The 24,447-nt window shown below is 35.5% G+C and overlaps 1 protein-coding gene across 2 annotated transcripts in view; it reads left to right on the top strand.

Moving 5' to 3' along the window:
- The window catches only part of LOC105468739 (phosphoglucomutase 2 like 1), a 58,733-nt gene that overhangs the window by 3,133 nt on the left and 31,153 nt on the right, over positions 1–24,447 (top strand). Inside the window, exons 1-4 of one of the 2 annotated variants that reach the window (XM_011719060.3) lie at positions 17,394–17,681; positions 19,683–19,850; positions 22,418–22,524; positions 23,214–23,298. In XM_011719060.3, coding sequence (XP_011717362.1) covers positions 19,728–19,850; positions 22,418–22,524; positions 23,214–23,298 — 315 coding nt within the window. In that variant the 5' untranslated portion in view covers positions 17,394–17,681; positions 19,683–19,727. Of the gene's footprint in view, positions 1–17,393; positions 17,682–19,682; positions 19,851–22,417; positions 22,525–23,213; positions 23,299–24,447 lie in introns of those variants that run through there. The other variant, XM_011719059.3, reaches the window with a different exon arrangement.

Below are 24,447 nucleotides of genomic sequence, written 5' to 3'. Positions count from 1 at the left end.
CTTTCAGAATTAGTTAAAATTAGACTTGCTAACATAAGGAGAACTATGACAAGCATAAAGATAAATTTTAATGTGTGTATTAAGAACTTTTATTTCTGCTGTTGCTCAGGGTACATAGAAAATTTTGGAAGGATATGTAAAGACCAGGTCATAGAAGGGCTTTAGTATGTTTTGAAGGGCTTAAATACACACAGGTGTGCATGTAAGTGTTAAAAAGAAAACAATGCAACAAGATGGGCTGTTTATTGGGGCAGTTTGGGGTACTCCACGTAGTTTCTATGGGGTGGCTTTCTGTTGGTAAATTTACAAGTCCAGAATGTGACCTTCCAGTTCCTGAGCCTTCAGCCTAATTTGTTAGCCTACCTTGTCTCAGGATGGACTCACTGTGCTCAATGTCACAGAAACTGATGTCTGAATTCAGAATGTTTTATTAATGTATGGTACAGATGTAATAGCTAAGTAGATTTGTTTCTATTCAGGGCATTTTCTAGATGCACCATAGGAGAAGTCAAAAGAAGATTTTTAGTGGTCATGAAATCAAATCACAGGGAGTCAGATATATGACACAAACATTTAACAGCATCAACCTGTAATAAGTAAATGCACACATCTCCACAATGGGACTATCTTACCACTAGAACCCAAAAGTCCTAGATCAAGGCATTTCTCCTCCAGGCAGTGAACAGATGACTCTACTACAGTGGTCTCTCCTTCTATCCTCTAGGGCTAAGTCACTCACCTCCTTCCTAGTTCTTTTTTTCAGTACTTTCATACATTCTGTCAAATTATAGATAAGTTGTGCTGGCCCAGAAGCCAGGTTCTCTCAATATAATATGTCCTGTTCTTTATGCATTGTTAATTTTCTTTTTAAAAGCAGTCCTATATGTAAGATGTTAGGCACTGGCAAAGTGGATGGATCAGTGGCTGGATGGGGAATAGAGCTGGGACATAGGGCAGAGCTGCTCAGCCTGCTATAGCAGCTGCCACAAAGGTGTTGAACTTCCTATATATCGACAGCGATGTGGAGGCAGGAATTGGCCATGGCATTTTAAGAAATAGCAAGTAGAGCACTCTGGTTTCAGAATGTAGGTCTGTGTTGAGAAAGAGTATCATGTAAAGTTCAAGGTAGCACAGGCTTATAAAAAGCCTGAAAATGGAAATAAAATACTTCAATCTAGGCCAGTGATTCAAACATTAGTCTAATGGTAGAAGTTTTTTTCAGTGTCACTCGCATGATTTTCTGTGCCTCGTAATGTAGCCCAGGTAGAAAAGGTGATGAGTGAATTTCCTTTTAAATCATCCTTATGTGATGGGAAATACACCCACGACATTCCTCGACAAAGGTGGTCTACTCCAGGGTCATTGTATGGAGACCCAAAGAAATTGTGGACATTATCCAGTTACGGAGCTTAGATGGGCCATTGGATCTGCCACCTAGTTCAATCCAATTTTTATAATACTAGTTTATATAACATTTTTTGTTCACATTTTTCTAATACTGAATTTGGCATTTAATCAATGAAGAGTGCAGAACATATACATATGGCTTTATTACTTTTGGGAAATGCTAGTCCTTATTCCTTGAATTTATTTCTGTAGTGTTTCAACTTTGGTAAAATGCTCTAAGTCTCGTTTGCTATTCATGGCAACAGTGTGTTAGGCAGGTAGTAGTTATCCCCATTTTTACAAGTAAAGAAACTTAAGCTCATAAAAGAAAAGTGACTTGCTCAAGGAGATATGGCTTTTAAGTGGTAAAATTGGGACTCAAACTTAGGTCATCTCACTTTTACTGTATTCTTATCACTGTGGTAGACTCCATAAAGCAAATGTTTAATTCATGTTAGTGACAACATAAGCTAAGTTTCAAGGCCCTCATTAAAACCATTTTATTGGCTTTTATAAAGCTGGAGGAGGATGTAATATCATGCAGAATAAATTGCCATGGATTTTTTTTTAAAGAGCTGAACAGTTGCTTTGGTCTCCTTGGCAACAGTGTTCTCCTTCTGTCCAAGAAATTTAGTACATATAAATGAATATTTGAATTTTTATTTTTAGAATTCAAATTCATTTTTTCTTTTTACTTCCAAATTTCCTACATTTTCTCCTGTTTTCATCATTTTATTTGCAATTTATTTTTTTTTGAAGAAATACATGCTTATGATTTTAAAAAATAGTACAGAAGGGAAAACAATGGAAAACAATGATCCTAACTGCCCCTTCTTTTCCTCAGTTTGCTTATAGGTCATTTTAAGTTTCTTTTTAGTTATTTTTGTGGTTACCATGAAAAGACCAAGTAATAGACTAGAACCGCTATTTCTTGATGTATTTTAAAGCTTTAGATATTATCTGTCAGATATATCCCTGTGCTGTGAAAAATGGGAATTCACTCACTATTCTCTATGTCTCCTGAATTTTGATAGTTATGCTATTAGCATTAGTCATTTCGAAAGTTTAAACAATATAATTAATGCTAGCAAAGTTTGCAGGACAATAAGTGTAACTAACAGAGCTTCCAATTGGCCATTTTGTTTAATGGGAGACTGGCAGAAAACATACTTTATATGTGAAAACAGAGAAAACCCATACCAGCTTATATAAGGTACCTAGCGTAGTCAAATACACAGAAACAGAAAACAGAATGTTGGGTACCAGTGGCTAAAAATCTATTGATGTTAAAGCTAACTAACGATCAAACCATAAAAAGGAAATAAGCTGCATGCAAAATAAGTAAAGCAATGGATACAGGAAAAAAACTGAGTTAAGTCAGGGAACACAAGAACTTAATGTTTTTTGATTAAATAAGACAATTATTCCATCAAATAAGGAAATATGCTATGAAAAAGGAACAGGAAACAATAATGAGCTCTTGGAAATTAAGAAAAAAACATTGACACACCACCCCTGCCAAATGCAATAGAAAATATAGAAGTTAAAGTTGAGGAAACATAGCAAAAGGAAATAGGAAATATGAGGAAGTTGACATGGAGTAACTTCCCCAGAAATCCAATGTAAAGAAATCCTAGATGATAACAGTGTACTGATCCACACTGGGGTTCCAGAAATATGTCTTAAAAAAGAATTCAGCATCTATGCCATAAATAGTAAAAAGCTGGAAGATGTTAGTAATATGGTGAAGATGGCGTGTTATTTCTGGTCAACAACATTAGAAAAAAAAAGAAGAAAAGAAAAAGCAGTTACCGAAGGAGGGGAAGGAGGGAGGGAGGAGGAAGACAGGAAGAAAGTAGGAAGGGAGGGAGGGAAGGAAAGAATGAAGGACCCGAATAAGCAAGGAAAGACAAAGCTGAGTAAGTTAAGTTGTGGTCTAAAAATGAAGCCAACTAAAATGGTGCATCATTTTGAACAACTAATTGATGGATCTTAAGGAAAGAAAAACAGGTCTCCAGAGCTTTTTCATCATGCTAAACTGAATTTCTGTACCCATCAAATAACTCCCCATTTCTTCGTCCCCTAAGCCTCTAGCAGCCACCATTTTGCTTTCTGTTTCTATGAATTTGACTACTCTACGTACCTCATGTAAGTGGCATCATACAGTATTTGTCTTTCTATGACTAGCTTATTTCACTTAGCATAATGCCTTCATGGTTCATCCATGTTGAAGATGAGATTTCATTTTGATTATAGAACAAAATGTGCATGTTATCAAGTTATTTTGGGTTTGGGCTTATTGCGCTTTGTTTCATGCTACTTTTTGTCCGTGGCAATTGCATCTACTCCTCAGTACCCACTGACCCCTTCCTCCAGTTCTTTTTACATTGTAGGTTTAGTCCTTTTGTTCCTTTACTATCACTGTAATAAGTTCTCAGGGAGGGGAGACAAGTGTTTAAGTCTTTCATCTTGAACCGAAAGTCTTTATACTTTTATTTCTTCAAATTAAAAATGTACTTGAAACTGAAAACAGCTAAGATGTCCTTCAATAGGTGAATGAATAAGCAAACTGTTGCATATCAAATATTATTCAGTGATTAAAACAAATCAGCTGTCAAGCCACGAAAAGAGATGAGCTATCAAGCTGTGAAAAGATGGAGAAACCTTAAATGTAGATTGCTTACTGAAAGAAGATGGTGTGGAAAAACTACATAATGTAGTAACTTTTCCATAGATATATCTGAAAAGGAGTGATTTATATTTGAAAGCCCTTCATGTCTCACCTGACAGTTTTCAAAATAGGTAGACTAGCTACTTCTGTTTGTTATTTGGGGGACTTCTTTGCCCTGTTTTTTTTTGTTTTTTGGGGTTTTTTTTCTTTCATAAAATCTGTTTATTAAGTTCCTTCAAGTTTTCTACAAGGCCATTAGAAAACCTATTTGGATATGTCTTTGATCTAAAATTATTTTCCTGGCCGGGCGCAGTGGCTCACGCCTGTAATCCTAGCACTTTGGGAGGCTGAGGCAGGCACATCACCTGAGGTCAGGAGTTCGAGACCAGCCTGGCCAACATGGTGAAACCCCATCTCTGTTAAAAATACAAAAAATTAGCCAGGCGTAGTGGCACTTGCCTGTAATCCCAGCTACCTAGGAGGCTGAGGCAGGAGAATTACTGGAACCTGGGAGGCGGAGGCTGTAGTGAGCTGAGATCGCGCCACTGCACTCCAGCCTGGGTGACAGAGCGAGACTCCATCTCAAAAAAAAAAAATTTTTTTTTAAAGTATTATTCCTATCTGTTCCTCTCCTCTTATTTAAAAAAATCAGAAAGAATGTGGAGAATCTAATAAAAAGGAATTTGTCATCATTTGATTCTTCCAGGCTTTACTTGTGAAACACAGTGAATTAACAAAAGAATATACATCTTATTATATTTCATTAGCTCAGGGTTTTTGTTTTGTATTGTTTTGTAGAGAAACAGGGTCTCACCCTGTCACCTAGGCTAGAATGCAGTGTGATCATAGCTCACTGCAGCTTCCTGGGCTCAAGTGATCCTTCCACCTCAGTTTCCCAAGTGGCTGGGACTACAGGCACAAGCCACCACACCTGGTTACATTAGCTTGTATTTCAATGATAATCCCTGGATAATCTAAATCAGATTTCTTTCATCCTTCCTTTTGGAGAGACAGCACGATTGGTTTGTTTCGTGGAGAAACCTGTCTTTACCTAATTTATGTCTATTTGGTTTTTAAGAAATATTTTCCCTCAACATAAAAAGTTCATTAGTAATTTAGTGCAGATTTTACTGAAGGAGTATTGTTTTCATTAGTCAACTGCGAGCTGCATTACTACTAATTAGTACTGAGGCTGCTGCCCTCTAGTGTCGGGAGTTAATGGAGAAAATGATCTATGTTGGTGAAGAATAGGCAGGAAGGCAGTGAGATAGTGTTGCCAATCCTCATAGGATCTTTTACACCAAATCATTTAATGAGCAGTGTATCTTACCAAACAAAACAATGGAAATGGCCATATTTAATGCCTTAAAGAGTATGAAGACTATAATATGGTAAATGAAAAATACCATATATCTCTGATTCAAAGACATTTTAATGTCTACCTTGTTAGAAACCTCTTTAATGTAAGTAGTGGTTTTATGTTGTGTTTCTGCTTCAGAATTTTTTCACATCATTTCTCTCTGAAATATTTCATTATTTATATAAGTAAAAATGAGGAAAAAACCTAAATGTCCATGAATAAAGAAATGGTAACATAAACTGGAACACTCTGGAGTGAAAAGAATAGCATGGTTCTATATGTATTAAAAGGACCTCCAAGATATATAGATATAGAGATATAGATACATAGGTATATAAGTTTATATATTTTTTAAATTTTATTTTATCGTAGTAAGAATACTTAACATGAGATGTACCCTCTTAACAGATTTTCCAGTATTCAATACGGTATGGTTAACTGTGGGTACAGTGCTGCATAGCATATCTCTAGAATGTATTCATCTACAACTTTATGCCCCTTGCATAACAACTCTCCATTCCTCCTTCCCTCCCAGCATCTGGCAACCACCATTCCACTCTTTGATTCTATGAATTTGACTATTTTAGATACCTCATATAAGTGAAATCATGCAGTATTTGCCCCTCTGTGCAAGATATATGTGAAATAAGCAAGTTATAGAACAACATGTACAATATGATGCCATATATATAAAAAAAGAGTTAAAGCAAAACTGTATTTTACAGGTATGTAGATGTGTAGTAAAGGTCTAGAAGAATGTATTACAAACTATAAGCAGCACCTCTAAAGATAGGGTCTGGGAATGAGAGTAATGGTCAACGATGTCTGTAGCTTTATCTGTGTTATTAGTATTTTTTAAATAAGAGAAATGTGTTAATATAATTCGTAATAATTAAAGTAAAATTTAAAATATAAACAAAAATTAAGTGGTCAACTGTCTGACATTGGCTTTTAAGGGCAATAGGAGTTCAAAGTCAGGAAGATTTTTTATAAGAGGTAGAATTTGAGCTGGGACTTGAAGGGTAAGTAGGATACGAATAGATAACAGATATGGGGGCAGAAAATTTAAAGTGGACACGGTAGAATAATAAAATGGAAAATGGCACTGATCAGGGAAATGAAACTGAGCAGGAAGCATGCAGAAACAATAAAGAGATTTCTTAAGTGTAGCGTGTGTATTGTGCTATGGTGAGTAAGTATAGGTGAAGGAAAACTAGATTTTATGAGTGATCAGGTACCAGACATAGTACTTACTAGATACTTTCATGTAGAAAGTCTCTTAATTCTCCCAGATTGTTTGAGGTAGTTATTTCCATTTTTTAAAGCCTACACACAAACCCAGGCTCAGAGAAGTGTAGAGAGAGGGGGCTATTTGAATCCAAGAAGGTTTCAAACTCCTCTGCCCTTTGGGATCTGACCCCAGCCTTTCTAATTTTTACATTTGATGTAATGAGAATTGAACTCTATTGCTGATTCTTGGCTGATTAATCTGGCTGCAGCATGTAATTAGGAATGGAGTTGTGGAGGGGATCCTAGAAACTCTCATAGAAATGTAGATATAAAAGTTTTACATAAGGATGTTTGCTTTGTAAGAAAATCAGGAAAAAAAAGCCATGAAGACTTACTAGCAAATTGATCTCTATCTTCTTTTTAAAAAGACAGAAAATGATAGCTCCCATTCTGTTAAATCATATATTTTGCTAACTTTGAATCACATCTTTTAAAAGAAAGATATTAGAATTTAAATTCCCATGTCCACCTCTCTGATTCCATTCTCCTCCCTTCCTTTCCTCAAAGTAACCAAAGCATATCTAGGAATACTAAGGTTTTGTTTGATTTTCTTGTTCAGTTAAAATATCATTTTGTTTTTCACTTAAATGAAGATAACTGTGGGAGGCTGGGTGTGGTGGCTCATGCCTGTAATCCCAGCATTTTGGGAGGCCAGGGCAGGAGGATTGCTTGAGCCCTGGAGTTTGAGACCAGCCTAGGCAAAGTAGGGAGACCTCGTCTCTACAAAAAGTAAATAAAATTAGCTGGGCATGGTGGCATATGCCTATAGTTCCAGCTACTTGGGAGGCTTAGGTGGGAGGCTTGCTTGAGCCCGGGAGGTTGAGGCTGCAGTGAGCTGTGATGGCACCACTGCACTCCAGCCTGGGTGACAGAGTGGGACCCTGCCTCAAAAAAAAAAATTTTTTTTTTTTTTTTTTTTACAGATATTGCCAAATTGCATTACAGAGAGTGTGCACCAATGTATTCTTCTACCAGCAATATATAAAAGTGCCTGCTTTCTCAAATTCTTGACTCTACAATGCAGTATCAAATATTTGTCTTTGCCATTGTGAAAAATAAAAACCATATTTTATTTTAGCTTTAATTTCCATTTTTCTTATAAGTGAAGTTGTATATTTTCATATACTTAAAAGATACCAGTATTTCCTTTTCTATGAACTGTTTTCATTTCTTTTGCTAGCTTTTCTATCAAGTTATTAATCTTTTCTCCTGTTTTAATGCTAAAGAAATAAGCCTTTGATTGATTTATCGTGTATTACAAATGTTTTTTCTCAGTTTGTCTTTTGAATTTATATATGTAATTTTTATCATGTAGAACATAATTATAATTTTATTGACAGCATAGTATTTCACTTGGTAAATATATCATATTTAACCATTTCCTTTTTGCTGGATGTCTTATTCTGATTTTTAAAAGCTATTTTGAATAATGCTGAGAGCATCATTTTGCATATAACTTTTTCCCTTAGATTATTTCCGTAACATATAAAGATGACATATACATATAGAGATATTTAACGTCTGAGAAATGCAGTCAGACCATAATTGTAGCCTAATTTCAGAAGAATATGAAAATTGGGCTTTATTGAAAAAGAAAAAGCATATTATTGTTTCCTTTCTTGGTAGTTTTCATGCTGATGGGCAGGGTTCTCCTGTTGGTAGTATTTTCGCCATTCCAAAATATGCATGAAACATCAAGCTATGAATCTTTTATCTGGTATACGGGTATACGTTAAATTAAGCACAAAACTATGGAATCTCAGTTGACAGAAACCTAGATATTATCTTATTTAAGCTCCTACTCAGAATAAAAACATGTTCTGTAGTATCCCAAATAGGTAACTTCCATGCGAGAACATTTCTGGTATAGTGGAGTCTTGTCTTACTTAGGAGTTAGATTCCAAAGTCAATAAATAATAAAAATGGTATAAAATTTTAAAATCACCCTTGTAAACCCTTAAATTGTCCAAGAACTACAAGATACATGATTTCAAGTATCTATCCTTATATAGTAATATATGAGAATATGTTAACATATGTAGTAATGCGCCATATATAATAGAGCACATGCACAAAATACAATTTTAATATTTAGGAGGCAGGGCTAAATACATATAGTGGAGTACATGTAAGTTAAGCATAATAAAGCCATACTATATAGTGCAGTGTTGTATGGTGGAAAGACTTCTACTTCTAGAAATGACAGATGAGGTAATTTGGACAATCTTCCTCCAACAACTGGAAAAAATAGATAAAATGTAGATTTAAAAATCTGTTTGAAGGTGTTATTTAATGTTAGTCAAGAGTTTCCAGTTCAAGATTTCGAAGAAGAAGGAAATTCTAGGCCACAGTCTAGAAGAAGACAGAAATTCAGAGAGCTGAGTTTAGTATTTAGGGCCACTTTTGCCCAGGGCACATTTACTGATCGGGATAGGCAGCTAAGAAGATTGGCAGTCTTTTTGTTGGTCTTGCTAGTATAGAGGGACAAAAATTGGAGTCTGGGCCCTATCGCGGGTGGAGACCCTGAGAACACTCTTTAGAAGTCCAAAGGGCTGCCCTGTGAATACTGGTGAACTCAAACACTCCTCGTACAGACTGTATTCCAGTTTTGAGTCATTTGGATGGCTTGGAAATTGGATTAAAGTGAACTTAGATTGCTAGTGCTTTCAGATGCCTAAGAAAAGCAAAACAACAAACAAACAAACAACAACAACAAGTTTCCTGGAGGGAGGTAGCTTCATCTTAGGTTCCAAATTATTCCTACTAATAATATGTTAAATATAATACCTAATAATGTTACAAAAATAATATAAATATAATAGTACAGAGTCAAAGATAACCAGAAATATAAGGAAGCAAGTCAGCATAAACAAGAACCTGCAAAAACAACAGATAATGCAAACTGACCTGCAAGGGCTCCTATATTTATCAAATGTAGACTTTAAAATAACTAAGACTGTCAAGATCAAGAAGATAAAAAATATTAAAATTGAGCAGAGAGCAGAAGTAGGAGTAATCTCATAAGTTAAAAAAATTGGTGGAGAAATGAAAATAATACAAAAAAAGTAAATTTTTAAAAATAGAAATTCTGAAACGGCTGGGCACGGTGGCTCAAGCCTGTAATCCCAGCACTTTGGGAGGCCGAGACAGGCGGATCACGAGGTCAGGAGATCGAGACCATCCTGGCTAACACGGTGAAACCCTGTCTCTACTAAAAAATACAAAAAACTAGCCGGGCGAGGTGGCGGGTGCCTGTAGTCCCAGCTACTGGGAGGCAGAGCTTGCAGTGAGCTGAGATCCGGCCACTGCGCTCCAGCCTGGGCGACAGTGAGACTCCGTCTCAAAAAACAAAACAAAACCAAAAAAAAAAAATAGAAATTCTGAAACTGAAGAAATACAATAACCAAAATTAAGAATTCAATGAACACATTTAACAACACTTTAGAGAGGAATCAGAGAGAGAATTAGCAAACTGCAAGATAGGTCAGTGAAAAATATTCAGAACAAAGCATGGAATGACAAAAGGATTGGGGGGAAGTGGAGGAATAAAAGAGAGGCTATGAGACATAAGATGATACAGGAAAAGGTCTAACATGCTATTCATTGGAATCTCTTAAGGAGAGGAAAGAGATAGTTGCTATGAAATTTCCTAAAGTGATGAATGACATTAATCCACAGGTTAAGAGTTCGGTGTTACAAAGGAATATAAATCATTCTGTTACAAAGATATATGCACACATATGTTCATTGCAGCACTATTCACAATAACAAAGACATGGGATCAACCCAAATGCCCATCAGTGATAGACTGGATAAAGAAAATGTAATATATATATCTCTCCATAGAATACTATGTATACATAAAAAGGATTGAGAGCATGTTCTTTGTAAGGACATGGATGGAGCTGGAAGCCATCATGCAAACTAGCAAACTAACACAGAAACAGAAAACCGAACACCGCATGTTCTCACTTACAAGTGAGAGCTGAAAAATGAGAACATATGGACACGGGGAGGGGAACAACACACACTGGGGCCTGTCGGGGAGGCGTGGGGAGGGAGAGCATCAGGATAAATAGCTAATGCATGTGGGACTTAATACCTAGGTGATGGGTTGATAGGTGCAGCAAACCACCATGGCACACATTTACCTGTGTAACCTGCACATGTATCTGGAATATAAAATAAAGTAAAATTTTAAATAAATAAGAGTTTGGGGTTAATTTGTATTCTGTAAACTTTTCTCCTTGATTACATAAGTAATCCTTCCCTATGAAGATATAAGGAACAATCACATTTTTTTAGTTTTATTTTTCTAGGCATTTATGTATATTTTACAAATTTGGAATTGTATTACACATATGGTTTATATACTTACCCCCCTAATATATCTAAGTGTTTTTGCATATTAAAATTCTATTGTGATTTTTTAATACATAATGTTAATATACTATTACATCAGCCTTTTTATTTAACCAGTTTTCTATTAACATGTGGTTTGCTTACTTTTTTTATTATTATTAATATTACTTTAGTGAATATCCTTATGACTAAATCATAACGTGCATCCGTGATTATTTCCTCGGGATAAATTTCTAGAAGTAGAATTGCTAAAACAAAGACTATTTAATATTTAAGCTACTTAAAATATTGGCAAATTGTCATCTGAGATGTTGTATCGATTTATAGTCCCTCTAGCAGATTGTATTTTTTTAAAGACAGCTGCAACTATATGTCCCATTCCACATGTTCTTCTTACTGTGTGACTTTGGTACTCCTTAATTGAATGGTGGGATCTGTGTTCCCTCTGCTGGAACCTGGGTGGATCTTTGTAGCTGCCTAAAGAAATATAGTACAAAGCAGGTGCGGTGGCTCATGCCTGTAATCTCAGCACTTTGGGAGGTTGGAGTGGGAGTATTGCCTGAAGCTAGGAGTTCAAGCCCAGCCTTGGCAACATGGCAAGACCCCATCTCTTTAAAAAATTAAAAAGCCAGGCATAGTGGTGTATGCCAGTAGTCTCAGCTACTTGGGAGGCTGAGGTAGGAAGATTGCTTGAGACTGGGAGGTGGAGGCTGCAGTGAGACATGTTTTTCTCCACAGTACTCCAGCCTACATGACAGAGTGAGACTCTGCCTCAAAAAAATAAAAATAAAAATAATAAATACAGTGCAGTGGAAATTAACATGCCTTTCAGAGCTAGGCCATAAAAGGTAATATGACTTCCACTTGGCTTGCTTGCTCATGGGACACTTGCCTTTGGAACCCAACATTGCAAGGAAACCAAGGCCACAAGGAGTGGCCTCTGTAGGTGTGCCATTTGATGGCCTCCACTAGGCCCCAGCCTACAGTCAGCATCACTGCCAGATAGACAAGCCTACAGCAGTACACAGACAAGCCATCCTGGCTGTGCCATTTCTGAATTCCTAACCCATAGAAACTATGAAAGATAATTAATGATTATTGATTGAAACCATTAAGTTTAAAGTGGTTTTTTACTAAGCCATAGCAATAAATATACTCTCATTCCGCAGCACTGGGCTTATTCATTTTAAAAACTCTTAATCAATTTTTAGGTGAAAAAATGGTATCTTGTTTTAATTTTCATTTCCTTGGTTACTAGAGTTAATTTTCATTCCCCAGCACTGGGCTTACTCATTTTAAAAATTCTTAATAAGTTTTTCGGTGAAAAATGGTATCTTGTTTTAATTTTTATTTCCTAGGTTACTATTGGGGGCCGGAGGGGGGAGGGGAAGCAATGGTTAGTGTGCTGGGTATAGATATTATTTCAAACTCAGTAAGTCTAATACCGAACTCCATTATCTCTCTACTCCCAACTTGTTCCTCACCCACCTTGCTCCACAATCCAACTCCTACTAATCTTTCACTTTTCAGTTCAAGTATTACTTCCACTGGGTGCAGTGGCTGACACCTGTAATTCTAGCACTTTGGGGAGGCCAAGACAGGAGGATCACTTGAGCCCAGGAGGTCCAGGCTGCAGTGAGCTGATGTCACCACTGTACTCCAGCCTGAGCAACAGAATGGACTCTGTCTCAAAAAAAAAAAAAAAGACGAAAACACAAACAAAAAACCCTACAAATGTGCCAAAGTTTCAGTGAGCTGATGTGTCACCACTGTACTCCAGCCTGAGCAACAGAACAAGACTCTGTCTCAAAAAAAAAAAAAAAAAGAGAAAAACACAAACAAACAAAAAACCCTACAAATATGCCAAAGTTTCAGTGGCTTACACAGTGTAAGTTTATTTCTTGTTGACGTTACAGCCCAGTGCTGGTCCATGAGGTAGGAGGTAAAGGAGGGGGATTTTGTTCCATGAAATCATTTATTCCATCTTGTTGCTACATACTCCTGTAGGTTCTTAGAGTCCTCTCTGTTTAATGGGTAAATGGGGAAAGAGGAGTGGTGGGGGAGTAGGTCTGGGGCTAGGCATGGAACTGGTGCACATCTCTTTCATATCCAGTGACCATAACTCTGTCACATGGTCTCATTTAGCTCCAAGGGAGGCTGGCCCATGGTGCCCAGGGAAAAGAGTAGAACATGATTCTTGTTTTTTACAGGTGAAGATACTGGAGTTAAATTACCTGTTCAAGGTCATAAAGCTAGTAATAGATGTTACTGGAGCCCTTGAACTTGGTATACTTAGTGCCTTCCATGATCACTTACTGACAAAACCTATAGAGTTTGAAAAGTTAATCTCAAAAATCATCACATATGCTTGGAATCTAAAGTCTAAGGAAAGGTGAAGTGACTTGTTCAGGATGATTTAGCTAAGCAATTGCTGACTCAAGATCAGGGCCAAACCTTCTAGAATTATTACTTCAGTGATCTTTCTCTCCTACAGTGGTCTACTGAGCACATTAGCCAATAATTGGATTCTTTGTTGGTCAAGAAAAGTATGATATGTCACAATATTTGTAGAAAGACAATAAACATTTGAAATATTTTATGTTGACTACCTTATATGAGAAATATTTTTTACTTAAAGCTTAACAGAGACAAGTTTGACTATGTAATTGAACAGTAAAATTGAGCTTATTGTATGTGCTTTGTTAAAATTATAGTTTTTTAAAAAAATAGTTTTTTTGAAACAAAATAATTAACTTTTTTTAATCTTTCACATTAATTTGGTGTATCTAATATTCTTAAATGATAATATTATATTTCAAGGATTATTTTCTACTTTGGGGGTACTTAGTACTTCATTTTGTGGATATGATTTTTGTGTTTATTAAGCAATTATTCAAATAAATCTCATTTTATATGATGAGTATATTTTATATTCAAGTTTTTTGTCTAAGCCAAATTTATGTTAATTTCTACCAATTTTTTTTAAGATAGGGAAATTAAATTTAGAATTACACAAAAATTATTTAAATAGGAAAGAATGATTAGTTTAGCATGAATGTAGTTTGGACTTCATAAGGAAACATCTGATTTAGAAAACCTGTTCTGCTCCAAGACTCTAGACTCGGATCTTCAAATTGGCTTACCCTCAGAAGTGAATGTCAGCTGTGTTTACCTTTCAGATTTTCAGATTGCACTTTCCTATTTTCACTTCTGGTTAGAAATAAACTTTAAAATTTGTTTGTCTTTCATTCACGATGGGGGGCAAAATAATAAACAGATAAACAAAATAAAAATGTTTTTCTCTGTAGTTATATAAAACTGGTATTTATTATTTAGACATAAGTCTCTGCCAGTAACATTTAAAAATGTTATGTACAATTTTGCAACTTTAGATATATTTGAGTTATTAAGAGTCAATTTTGTATATTGGCTCCCCTTTAGATGTATAACAATATTAGAATTTGCGATTTTTTTTTTTAGACAGAGTTTCACTCTTGTTATCCAGGCTGGAGTGCAAATGGCATGATCTCGGCTCACTGTAACCTCCGCCTCCCAGGTTCAAGTGATTCTCCTGCTTCACCCTCCTGAGTAGCTGGGATTATAGGTGCCCACCACCATGCCTGGCTAATTTTTTGTATTTTTAGTAGAGGCAAGGTTTCACCATGTTGGCCAGGCTGGTCTCAAACTCCTGACCTCAGGTGATCCATCCACCTCAGCCTCCCAAAGTGCTAGGATTACAAGCATAAGCCACCGTGCCCAGACTGAATTTGGGATTTTAAATATATATTATGTTCTTTTAGGTCTGTTCCAATCTTCTAAACAATGCGATTCATGTTTTTGAGTGTATTTAAGCTGTTAGGTTTTGTACTACAATACTAATAGAGTAGATTCAAATTGTGTTAGAATTATTAAAATAGTAGGTTTATCAGATAAATAGGAAAAAAGATTTACAGGTAAACTCTTCAATATGGTTTGGCTGTTTTGTCCCCTGTAAATCGCATGTTGAAATGTGACCTCCAGCGTTGGAGGTGGGTCCTGGTGGGAGGCGTTTGGGTCATTGGGGTGGTTCCCTCATGAATAGCTTGGTTCTCTGCTGGTGATAATAAGGAGTTGTCACTCTGTTAGTTCACATGAGAGGTGATTGTTGAAGAGCCTGGCAGCTCTCTTTTGTTCCCTCATTCACCATGTGATAAGCTGGCTATTCTTCCCTTCTGTTATGACTAAAAGCTTCCTGGGCCTCACCAGAAGTGGAGCAGATGCTGGTGCTATGCTTGTACAGCCTGCAGAACCGTGAGCCAAATAAACCTTATTTCTTTATAAATTACCCAGCCTCAAGTATTCCTTTATACCAATGCAGACAAGCTAACACACTTCTCATTGGCAAACTTGATTACATTTTTTACACTCTTTTATACACATTTATATTTATTATACATAAATAATATAGAAGTCCCTAGTTTTCTGAACCTATTCAGAAAACTTGGGCAAGTTCAAAATAATCCTTCATAAGTGAATGTTAGTACTTTCACTGGTCGGCAGGCAGAGTTGATGTGAATTTTGGTCTGGTGTGTAACCTTCTTCACATCTGTGAAAGTTTGTAAGAAGTTAATTTTTTTAAGTGATTTTAGAAAAATCAATTCTTTCATGTTTTCTTTGAATTTGGGCCTTCTGGTTCTACAATATGGAAAAAAGAAAACTCCACAAGTATTATGTAAGAAGATACTTTCTTTTCTTCATTTCAGCCATGTAAAGTTGAAGCAAACCATAGGATTAGAACCTAAAGGAAAATTTTTGGTATACAGGTAAAATTCGAAAATAATGCATGGCTTTTTTCTATATTCTGCACCTTACTGACTTCATACTAAACAATTAGCTTTATTACTGATGAAGTACAGAGAAATGCTAGTAGTCACTAAAATCTTTTCGATTTTCTGCAGGATTACTTTTTTGGAGTACTAAAATTGTTAGGATTCTAAGATATGCTAGTTAAAAGCAAATTTATTTCAGATTGAATGCATTTACTTTCTAAATAATAAATTTTCATTTTGTGTAATAGGTCAGTGTGTATTTTTTTGTTGTTGTTGTTGAGACGGAGTCTTACTCTGTTGCCCAGGCTGGAGTGCAGTGGCGCGATCTCGGCTCACTAAATTGCCTCCCTGGTTCAAGTGATTCTCCTGCCTCAGCCTCCCAAGTAGCTGGGACTACAGGCACACACTACCATGCCCAGCTAATTTTTGTATTTTTAGTAGAGAGAATGTTTCGCCATGTTGGCCAGACTTGTCTTGAACTCCTGACCTCAGGTAATCTGCCCGCCTCGACCTCCCAAAGTGCTGAGATTACAGACGTGACCCAACGTGCCCAGCCTGGTGTGTATGTTTCTTGAAAGCAGGTCAGTCAAATAGCTTTCCTACTGTCTTCCTCCTCTTTTTTTTTTTCTTGACTAGGCTTCTACCCCCAAGTAATCAATGAATTGTAAATAAGAGAGCACAGTTAGAAAGCAAACAATAATTTGCATTTGAGAGAACACCAATATATGTTCTATAGATTCAGATCTTATCAGTAGCTTTCTGTGAATGGGAAAAGGAGAGCAATTTGTGAGGTAAAAAATCATTCACATAGACACACAAGTAGAGGTTTTTCTGAGCCATCATGAATACCTAACTAGTTTTTAACCATAAAAAAGTAATATATACATAAAATATCCAAACAGCATCATGGCTCTCCAATAAAAATAAATCACTTGTCTACTTGAAACCCCATGCCTAATATCCCCTTCAGAGGTAATCACTATTTTTAATCTCTTATATTTACATGGAATACTTCTAGATGATATATAAATATACACATACCTCTTTTTATATAAATGAAAACACTGTATATACTCTTCTGCTCTCCTTTTCATTTATTATACCTGAGTTCAACATGAAAATTTCATTTAAAAATAATTAGTTGGCTGGGCGTGGTGGCTCATGCCTATAATCCCACACTTTGGGAGGCTGAGGCAGGCGGATCACGAATTCAGGAGATGGAGACCATCCTGGCTAACATGGTGAAACCTCGTCTCTACTAAAAACACAAAAAATTAGCCGGGCGTGGTGGCGGACGCCTGTAGTCCCAGCTACTCGGGAGGCTGAGGCAGGAGAATGGCATGAACCCGGGAGGCAGCGGAGCTTGCAGCAAGCCGAGATCCTGCCACTGCACTCCAGCCTGGGCGACAGAGCGAGACTCTGTCTCAAATAATAATAATAATAATAATAAATTTATAATTCTTTAGAATCTTCATATATTATAGTTTATAAAATCGTAGTGATATAATGACTTTAGAAAAAAATACAAATGTAAGTTCATCTGAATGGAGAATATGTGATAATTATGGCTGCGTAGATAGCTTTTTAGGTTATATTTTTAAAAGTTTATAACATCAACATCTAATTTAATGTCTCACTGTTAAATAGTGGAGAAATCTGAGTGTAAAGTAGATTTCAAATGCCTGTTGTCATAATTATTTAGCTTTTTGCCATAAAAGTGTATTTGTTATATCTAGTATATCATGATTCTTTATTCATTTTCATTTTTCTCTAACTTACAAGCTTTTCAACAACCGGGAATTAGGTTAGTACTGCTTGTGAAGTCTGTAATTGGGAATGGAATTTTTAGGCCCTACTCTAGTAGCTGTGCAGTTAAACATTAGCAAGTATACTCAGTAACCAACAGCATTTATGTCTGGTGGATCATTTATATATATGTGTGTGTGTGTATACATATGTATATACACATACATATATGTATATGTGTATATACATATATATTCATTAGATATATATATACATACACTATATATACATACTACATATATACACATATACACATACTGTATATATACACATATACTATATACACATATATACTATATATACATACAATATATATATACACACTATACCTGTAATAAAAAGGAACATCACTTTGCTTTGTAACTGGAATTAAATTGTTATCAGAAGCATTATTAACACCCCAACACAATTATTTTGTTTGTAGTGAGATGGCATAGGCTTTAGAGCCAGACCAGCTTAGGTTCCCAAACTGTCTAAATTTCCAGTACCAGCTCAGTGATACTAGGCTCCCTCTCTAAATCTTAGTTTCCTCCTCTATACAATGGTAATATTAATAATAATACTAACCATACAGGTGCTGCAGTGAACCTTCTTATATGAATAAATGTTATTGTTCATGTGAAGGTATTTTTGTGGACAGACATCTATGGGCCAAAAGGCATGTGCAATTTAAAATTTGATACTTGCTGTAAAACCACTGTAAAAAGACTATCCCAATTTACATTCCTACTAGCAGGGTATTACAGTGCTATGTACCCTCTAAATGTAAAGAGTCTATTCAATTTTTGCCATTCCTATGCCCACCTTTAAATGTTAGCCCTCTTCAAGTCTCTTTAACCTATGAAATCTAGTGGTATCTTAGAAATGATAGTATCCCAGATACTGTTATTCATATTTTTCCCTTAAGAGCTATTCATATTTTTATGTAAGTTATTTGTTAGTGTGTGCCATTTATGAAACAGAAGCTCCTTGAGTCTGGATTTTATATATATATATACACACACACATATATATTTATGTATGTATATAACTAATAGATGTTAAAGCATATATATATTTATATATGTATATAAATATATTTATATTTATATATTTATATATATAAAACTAATAGATGTTAAAGCATATATATATGTGTCTCGGCCTCCCAAAGTGCTGGGATTACAGGCGTGAGCCACCACGCCCAGCCGAAACTTGATATTCTTTTGTGAAGCACCATTTTCAGTGACAGGTATTCTTGAGATTTATGAAAATAAGTTAAAGTACATGACAATGAAATACAGAATCCCAAATATAGATGTTGGCATGCCCTGCCTCACAAACCATTTTTGGAATGAATTTGTATTCTCATTCTTAATTAAGTTCACACTTAACACATAAAATATTTTTATGGCCAACTTGTGCCATAGATAAATTGAATCGTTTTCTGTGATTTTTAAGCAGTAGAAAGGAATATCTGTTCATTTTGAATTGCAGAGGTCTAGGTAGGTAACTGGTAGGCATTGATGGTATTTATCCAGTAGTGTCTCTATTTCTCTTAAAACTTAATGTATTAGCCAGGTGTAGTGGCGCATGCCTGTAGTCCCAGCTACTCAAGAGGCTGAGGCTAGATTACTTGAGCCCAGGAGTTTGAGGTTACAGTGAACTATGATTGAAATCTAACATGGACTCTAACTTAATTGATGTCATTTTTTACTAAGAGGTTTATTTTGGATTCAAAGCTCTTAAATATCAAATTTTTTAAAAAACAACATTCTTTAATATGCTATACAAATGCTATAAAATTTAGAGATATGTAAATCACCCTCAACAGGCCCTTTCTCCTTTGGGGACTCAGTGAATGGCAGGTATTATTTTATCATACGTACAAAGAAGTAGCACTGTGGAATTTATATTGAATGTTGAACCTTGTGATATATACATATTGACCCCTCCGAAGGGCTTAATATTAGGACTCTGCTTGGATTCCTGGTTAAGTTTTAATACTTCTTCTTTATAGAATCCCAAAACAAAAGAGCAGATTGAAAACCTGTTACGGAATGGGATGAACAAGGAGCTGCGAGATCGTCTTTGTTGCCGAATGACTTTTGGGACTGCAGGACTCCGTTCTGCCATGGGGGCAGGGTTTTGCTATATTAATGACCTTACAGTAATACAGTCAACACAGGTAAGTATTATCAAGTATCAAGAGTGTACTTTTGACCAGACATGGTGGCTCATGCCTGTAATCCCATCTCTTTGGGAGGCTGAGGCGGGTGGATCACGAGGTCAAGAGATCGAAATCATCCTGGCCAACATGGTGAAACCCCATCTCTACTAAAAATACAAAAATTAGCTGGGCATGGTGGTGCGTGCCTGTAGTCTCAGCTACTTGGGAGGCTGAGGCAGGAGAATTGCTTGAACCTGGGAGTCGGAGGTTGCAGTGAGCTGAGATTGCACCACTGCATTCCAGCCTGACGACAGAGCGAGACTCTGTCTCAAAAAAAAAGTGTACTTTTTCTCAGTCTGTTTTTTTTTTTTTAATTTATAAATTAAGTAGTGCCATTCTAAATGCACACACACACAAAGCTTTATTTCCCCTAAGTTACTCTTATATAAGTAAAAACTGTAAACTCAATTCTGACCTTTAGTCTTGCCCAAGATTTTAGAAGTCATTTATGTATCTTCACGGTCACAGACTGACTTTCTGATTAAGAGTTATTTTGGTTGCCATTGTCAACTTCTTAACAATGTTGCTTTGCATTTGAAACCAAGAAGTGTATATTAGCATATCCAATTAATACAAAGAAACAAACTTAGATAGAAGAAAATAACTACTCATTTTGGCATATGGCCATTTATAAAGGTTAACCAGAATTTGGAAAATTTAGTTGAAAATATTTTCCTTTATCACATATCCTTTATGTGGATTTCTATATCCACGTAAGAGTTAATACAGTTGTGTAATATGATACAATTTGTTTTACTTCTCTCCATTGTTATGCAGCTCACTCTAGAAACAAATTGCTTCTCTTTGCAAGTGAATCATCCTGTTTCAAATAACGATACTTTTGAGACCAATAATGTATTTAGCTTATACTAAAAATAGTTCTGGGCTAGAGAATTATTCAGTAGACATAATTCTAATTGATACTCCCAAACAGTAAATCATCTTTAGCCTTATTCTGAGAGAATTCTCTAAAGCCAAGGCCTAATTCAGAGGTAGGAGAGAAGGAATGACAGGATGGTTGGATAGGTAGGATACCTGCCCCTTCCTTACCCACCCCTCCCCCTATTCCTCAACCAGAGATGCTTTAGTTCATTATTTTCTTACACATTTAGTCTTTTCATATGCTTTCATTCTATGTGAAGATTTCTTGACTTTACAAAAATGGGTAGGGGAGGTGTTTGAAAAGCAATTTCTACAGAAGTGCACATTTTCACTGGAGTTGGGATTCCATTGTGTGAAATGGAAAAGCTGGATGGAATCTGATTCTTAAGCCCTAGCCCTTTTCAGACTCTATTAGATTGGTGCAAAAGTAATTGAGGTTTTGGTCATTTTTTTAATGGCAAAAACTACAATTACTTTTCCACCAACCTAAAAATATAGGGAAATAAGATGCATTCTGATAGCAGAGATTAATATGAGGGTCTGTGAGGTTTTAGGATAGTATCGTCATTAGAAATAAGTTGTCGAATCTAGCTAATATACTAAGCATGCACTCACTCATAGCTTATAGGTTGGGAAAATTAATTGTACTTGAGAAACTCAGGCACCAGAAGTCACTGTGGCTTTGTTTGGTGCTACCACATACTTATTTAGCAGTGCCTGCCATATAATAGGTCTTCAATAAATCAGTATAACTTAGTTTGGCCTTAGGCAAGACATTACATGGAGCTTTAATCTTATTGTCTCCTCTTCTTAAAAGACATATTGAAAGAGACCAAATTAGAAATGGTGTCTGCATTGCTTTCTTTTCAGGGTGTTAGGATTAAATGTCCCATCTTTTATGTGGAACTCATTTTAAAGGACTGTAATAATATAAAATGTTAAAATGTTATTTTTAGATATTAAAGTATTTATTAAACTTAACAAATCATTTGTAAGGTAGTTAAATGGTTTTAGTTTGTCATTGTGATGTTTTCAATATGAAATACTTTATTTCATTTTTTTGTCATCCATGACTGCACGTTTTTCTAGTCTATGGTATTACTTTTCTGTGAGATTTTAAAACCAAAGAATTACAAATGGGATCAATCATCATAAGAAATGTTCTAGTGAAGAACTGTGTTGCTGATTAAAAATGTTTGCATCATAAATAGGTCAAATCTTTTGGTTAACTTCAATCATATGATCTAGCAAGGACTTAAGACAATTAAAATTCTGTTCTCTAGAGCCTTCAGACAAGAAACAATTTATGTTGGCTCTTCTAATCTTTTTTTTTTTTTTTTTAGCTTATTGATGCTCATGTTTCTTCTGCTTTTCCTAATGTTTTACTTATTGTATTGGATTTAGTGGTTATTAAATCGGTATTTCCATGGTATTAAATGTGTCTGAAAATCCAGGATATGTTTGTCATCTTACATTTCTGGATTGAACAGTATTGCTCCCACACTGGTAAGCATGGGCATAAAGGCAGAAGCCACTTCCCTAGCAGCCAGTCAGCTGCACAGCAAACATAAAAATAAGAGATTCTGAGTCATATGAAATGCAAGCATCCATTAGGACTAATCTTTTGTGTTTATTTGCTTCAGGGGATGTACAAATACCTTGAGAGATGTTTCTCAGACTTCAAGCAGAGAGGCTTTGTGGTTGGGTATGACACTCGGGGTCAAGTAACTAGCAGCTGCAGCAGCCAGAGGTACAGAGTTAATTGTTTCAAAGATTAAGTTGAAATAGAATAAAACATATTAAAAAATTTTTTGTCCAGTAGTAGGATTTCCGAAACAGTAGACTGTCAGATAGAAATGTGATCACATGCTAATATTTACTTTAGAGCTGAAATAGAATAAAAAGTGTTTCAAAGAAAAGCTTTAGATTTTACAGAAAGAAGTAAAAATTTAAAATATTTAGAGTTCATATTTAGAATGACATCATAGCTTATTACTTTAGTATTTTGGCAAAGGCACTGGGCAGTAGTCATTATGTAGCTTATATTCTCATTATATGCCTATTAGATTAGTCTTAGGGTGTTTTTTCGGGGTAATAATGCATATTGAGTTTATCAAAGTCTCATATCACTTTTTCCATTCTTTTTGCCTTTTACAGATTTTATTTCTTAGTAAAAGAGCCATCAAAAGATGAATGAGGGAAAAAGAGGAAATTGAAATATCAATTCTATTAGTTGTTAAACTCTTTTTTAAAAAAAAATCTTATTTATTTAAAATTTTCCAATTAGGGCATGAAGTTTAAATAATCAGTTATTATAAGAATAGGATATATTAGGCTACTATTTATTCAGACTAATTATAATATGAAACATCTATGTGGAAGGTTGGTTTTTAAAAAGTATGGTAGGCAAAGGACTAAATGAAATCTCCCTTTTTTTAGGCTTGCTAAACTCACTGCTGCAGTCTTGCTGGCCAGAGATGTTCCTGTGTACCTTTTTTCAAGATATGTTCCTACACCTTTTGTAGTAAGTGTGTTGTGTTGGTGATCATAGAGCTTGCTGCTCTTGAAAATATTTCTGAAATCAACTAGGATTCAAATCTTTTTTGTGCATGTAGTTCTGTGTTGAGTAATATAAGGGACCAATGGAAGAAAAACAAATTTTGCTTTGAGTTTATTTTCATTCAACAGACATTTGTTCAACTTAGCTGAGAACTTGATCTATAAACGTTGACAAGTCTACAGTTATAGTGGAATATTTTAATATCTTCTTTCAGAAATTGATTCATTGGGCAGACAAAAATGATGAAGGATAGATTTGAACACATTGTTAGCTGACTTGATCTGGGTGTGTGTGTGTATGTGTGTAAAAATTCTCTATTGTATGATGACAGGATTTACATTATTATTAAGCAGAATCACAGTCTCAGCAAATGCCAAAGAGCTGCTTATCAAGCCATATACCTGGACCCCAATGCAATAAAATCAGAAATAAAAAAGCCCATAAATCCTCCCATGTTTGGAATTTTAAAAACACATTCATAAACTATTCATGGATTAAGGAAGATAACATAATGCAGATTAGAAATGACAGGCAGTCCTTGCTTTGCACAGAGTGTGGGGGCTATAAAGACAGTTGTATAAGCCAAAACCATGCCAAGTGATCTTTTCTTTTTTTTTTTTTTTTGGTTATACTTTAAGTTCTAGGGTACATGTGCACAACGTGCAGGTTTGTTACATATGTATACATGTGCCATGTTGGTTTATCGCAGCACTATTCACAATAGCAAAGACTTGGAACCAACCCAAATGTCTATCAATGATAGACTGGATTAAGAAAATGCCAGATGATCTTAATCACCAATGAGAAAAATTATGACTGTTCCATGACCTTTAACTTTTTTTTTTTTTTTTTTTTTTTTTTGCCACAACATTAAAAACACTCTTACTCTTGGGTAAAAATGTATAAGGAAAAAGAAAAAACAATGGTAAAACTAATGTTTATTTAGTACATTGTAATTTAAAACATTAAGAAACATTGATAACTAAAGTACTTTATTTCTTTGTAAAAAGAACTTATCAGGAGGCTGGGGGTGATGGCTCATGCCTGTAATCCCAGCACTTTGGAAGGCCAAGGCAGGTGGATCACCTGAGGTCAGGAGTTTCAGACCAGCCT

This window comes from Macaca nemestrina, chromosome 12, assembly GCF_043159975.1.
Source record: "Macaca nemestrina isolate mMacNem1 chromosome 12, mMacNem.hap1, whole genome shotgun sequence".
Lineage (NCBI taxonomy): Eukaryota > Metazoa > Chordata > Mammalia > Primates > Cercopithecidae > Macaca > Macaca nemestrina.
This window is presented reverse-complemented; position numbering and strand designations above follow the sequence as displayed.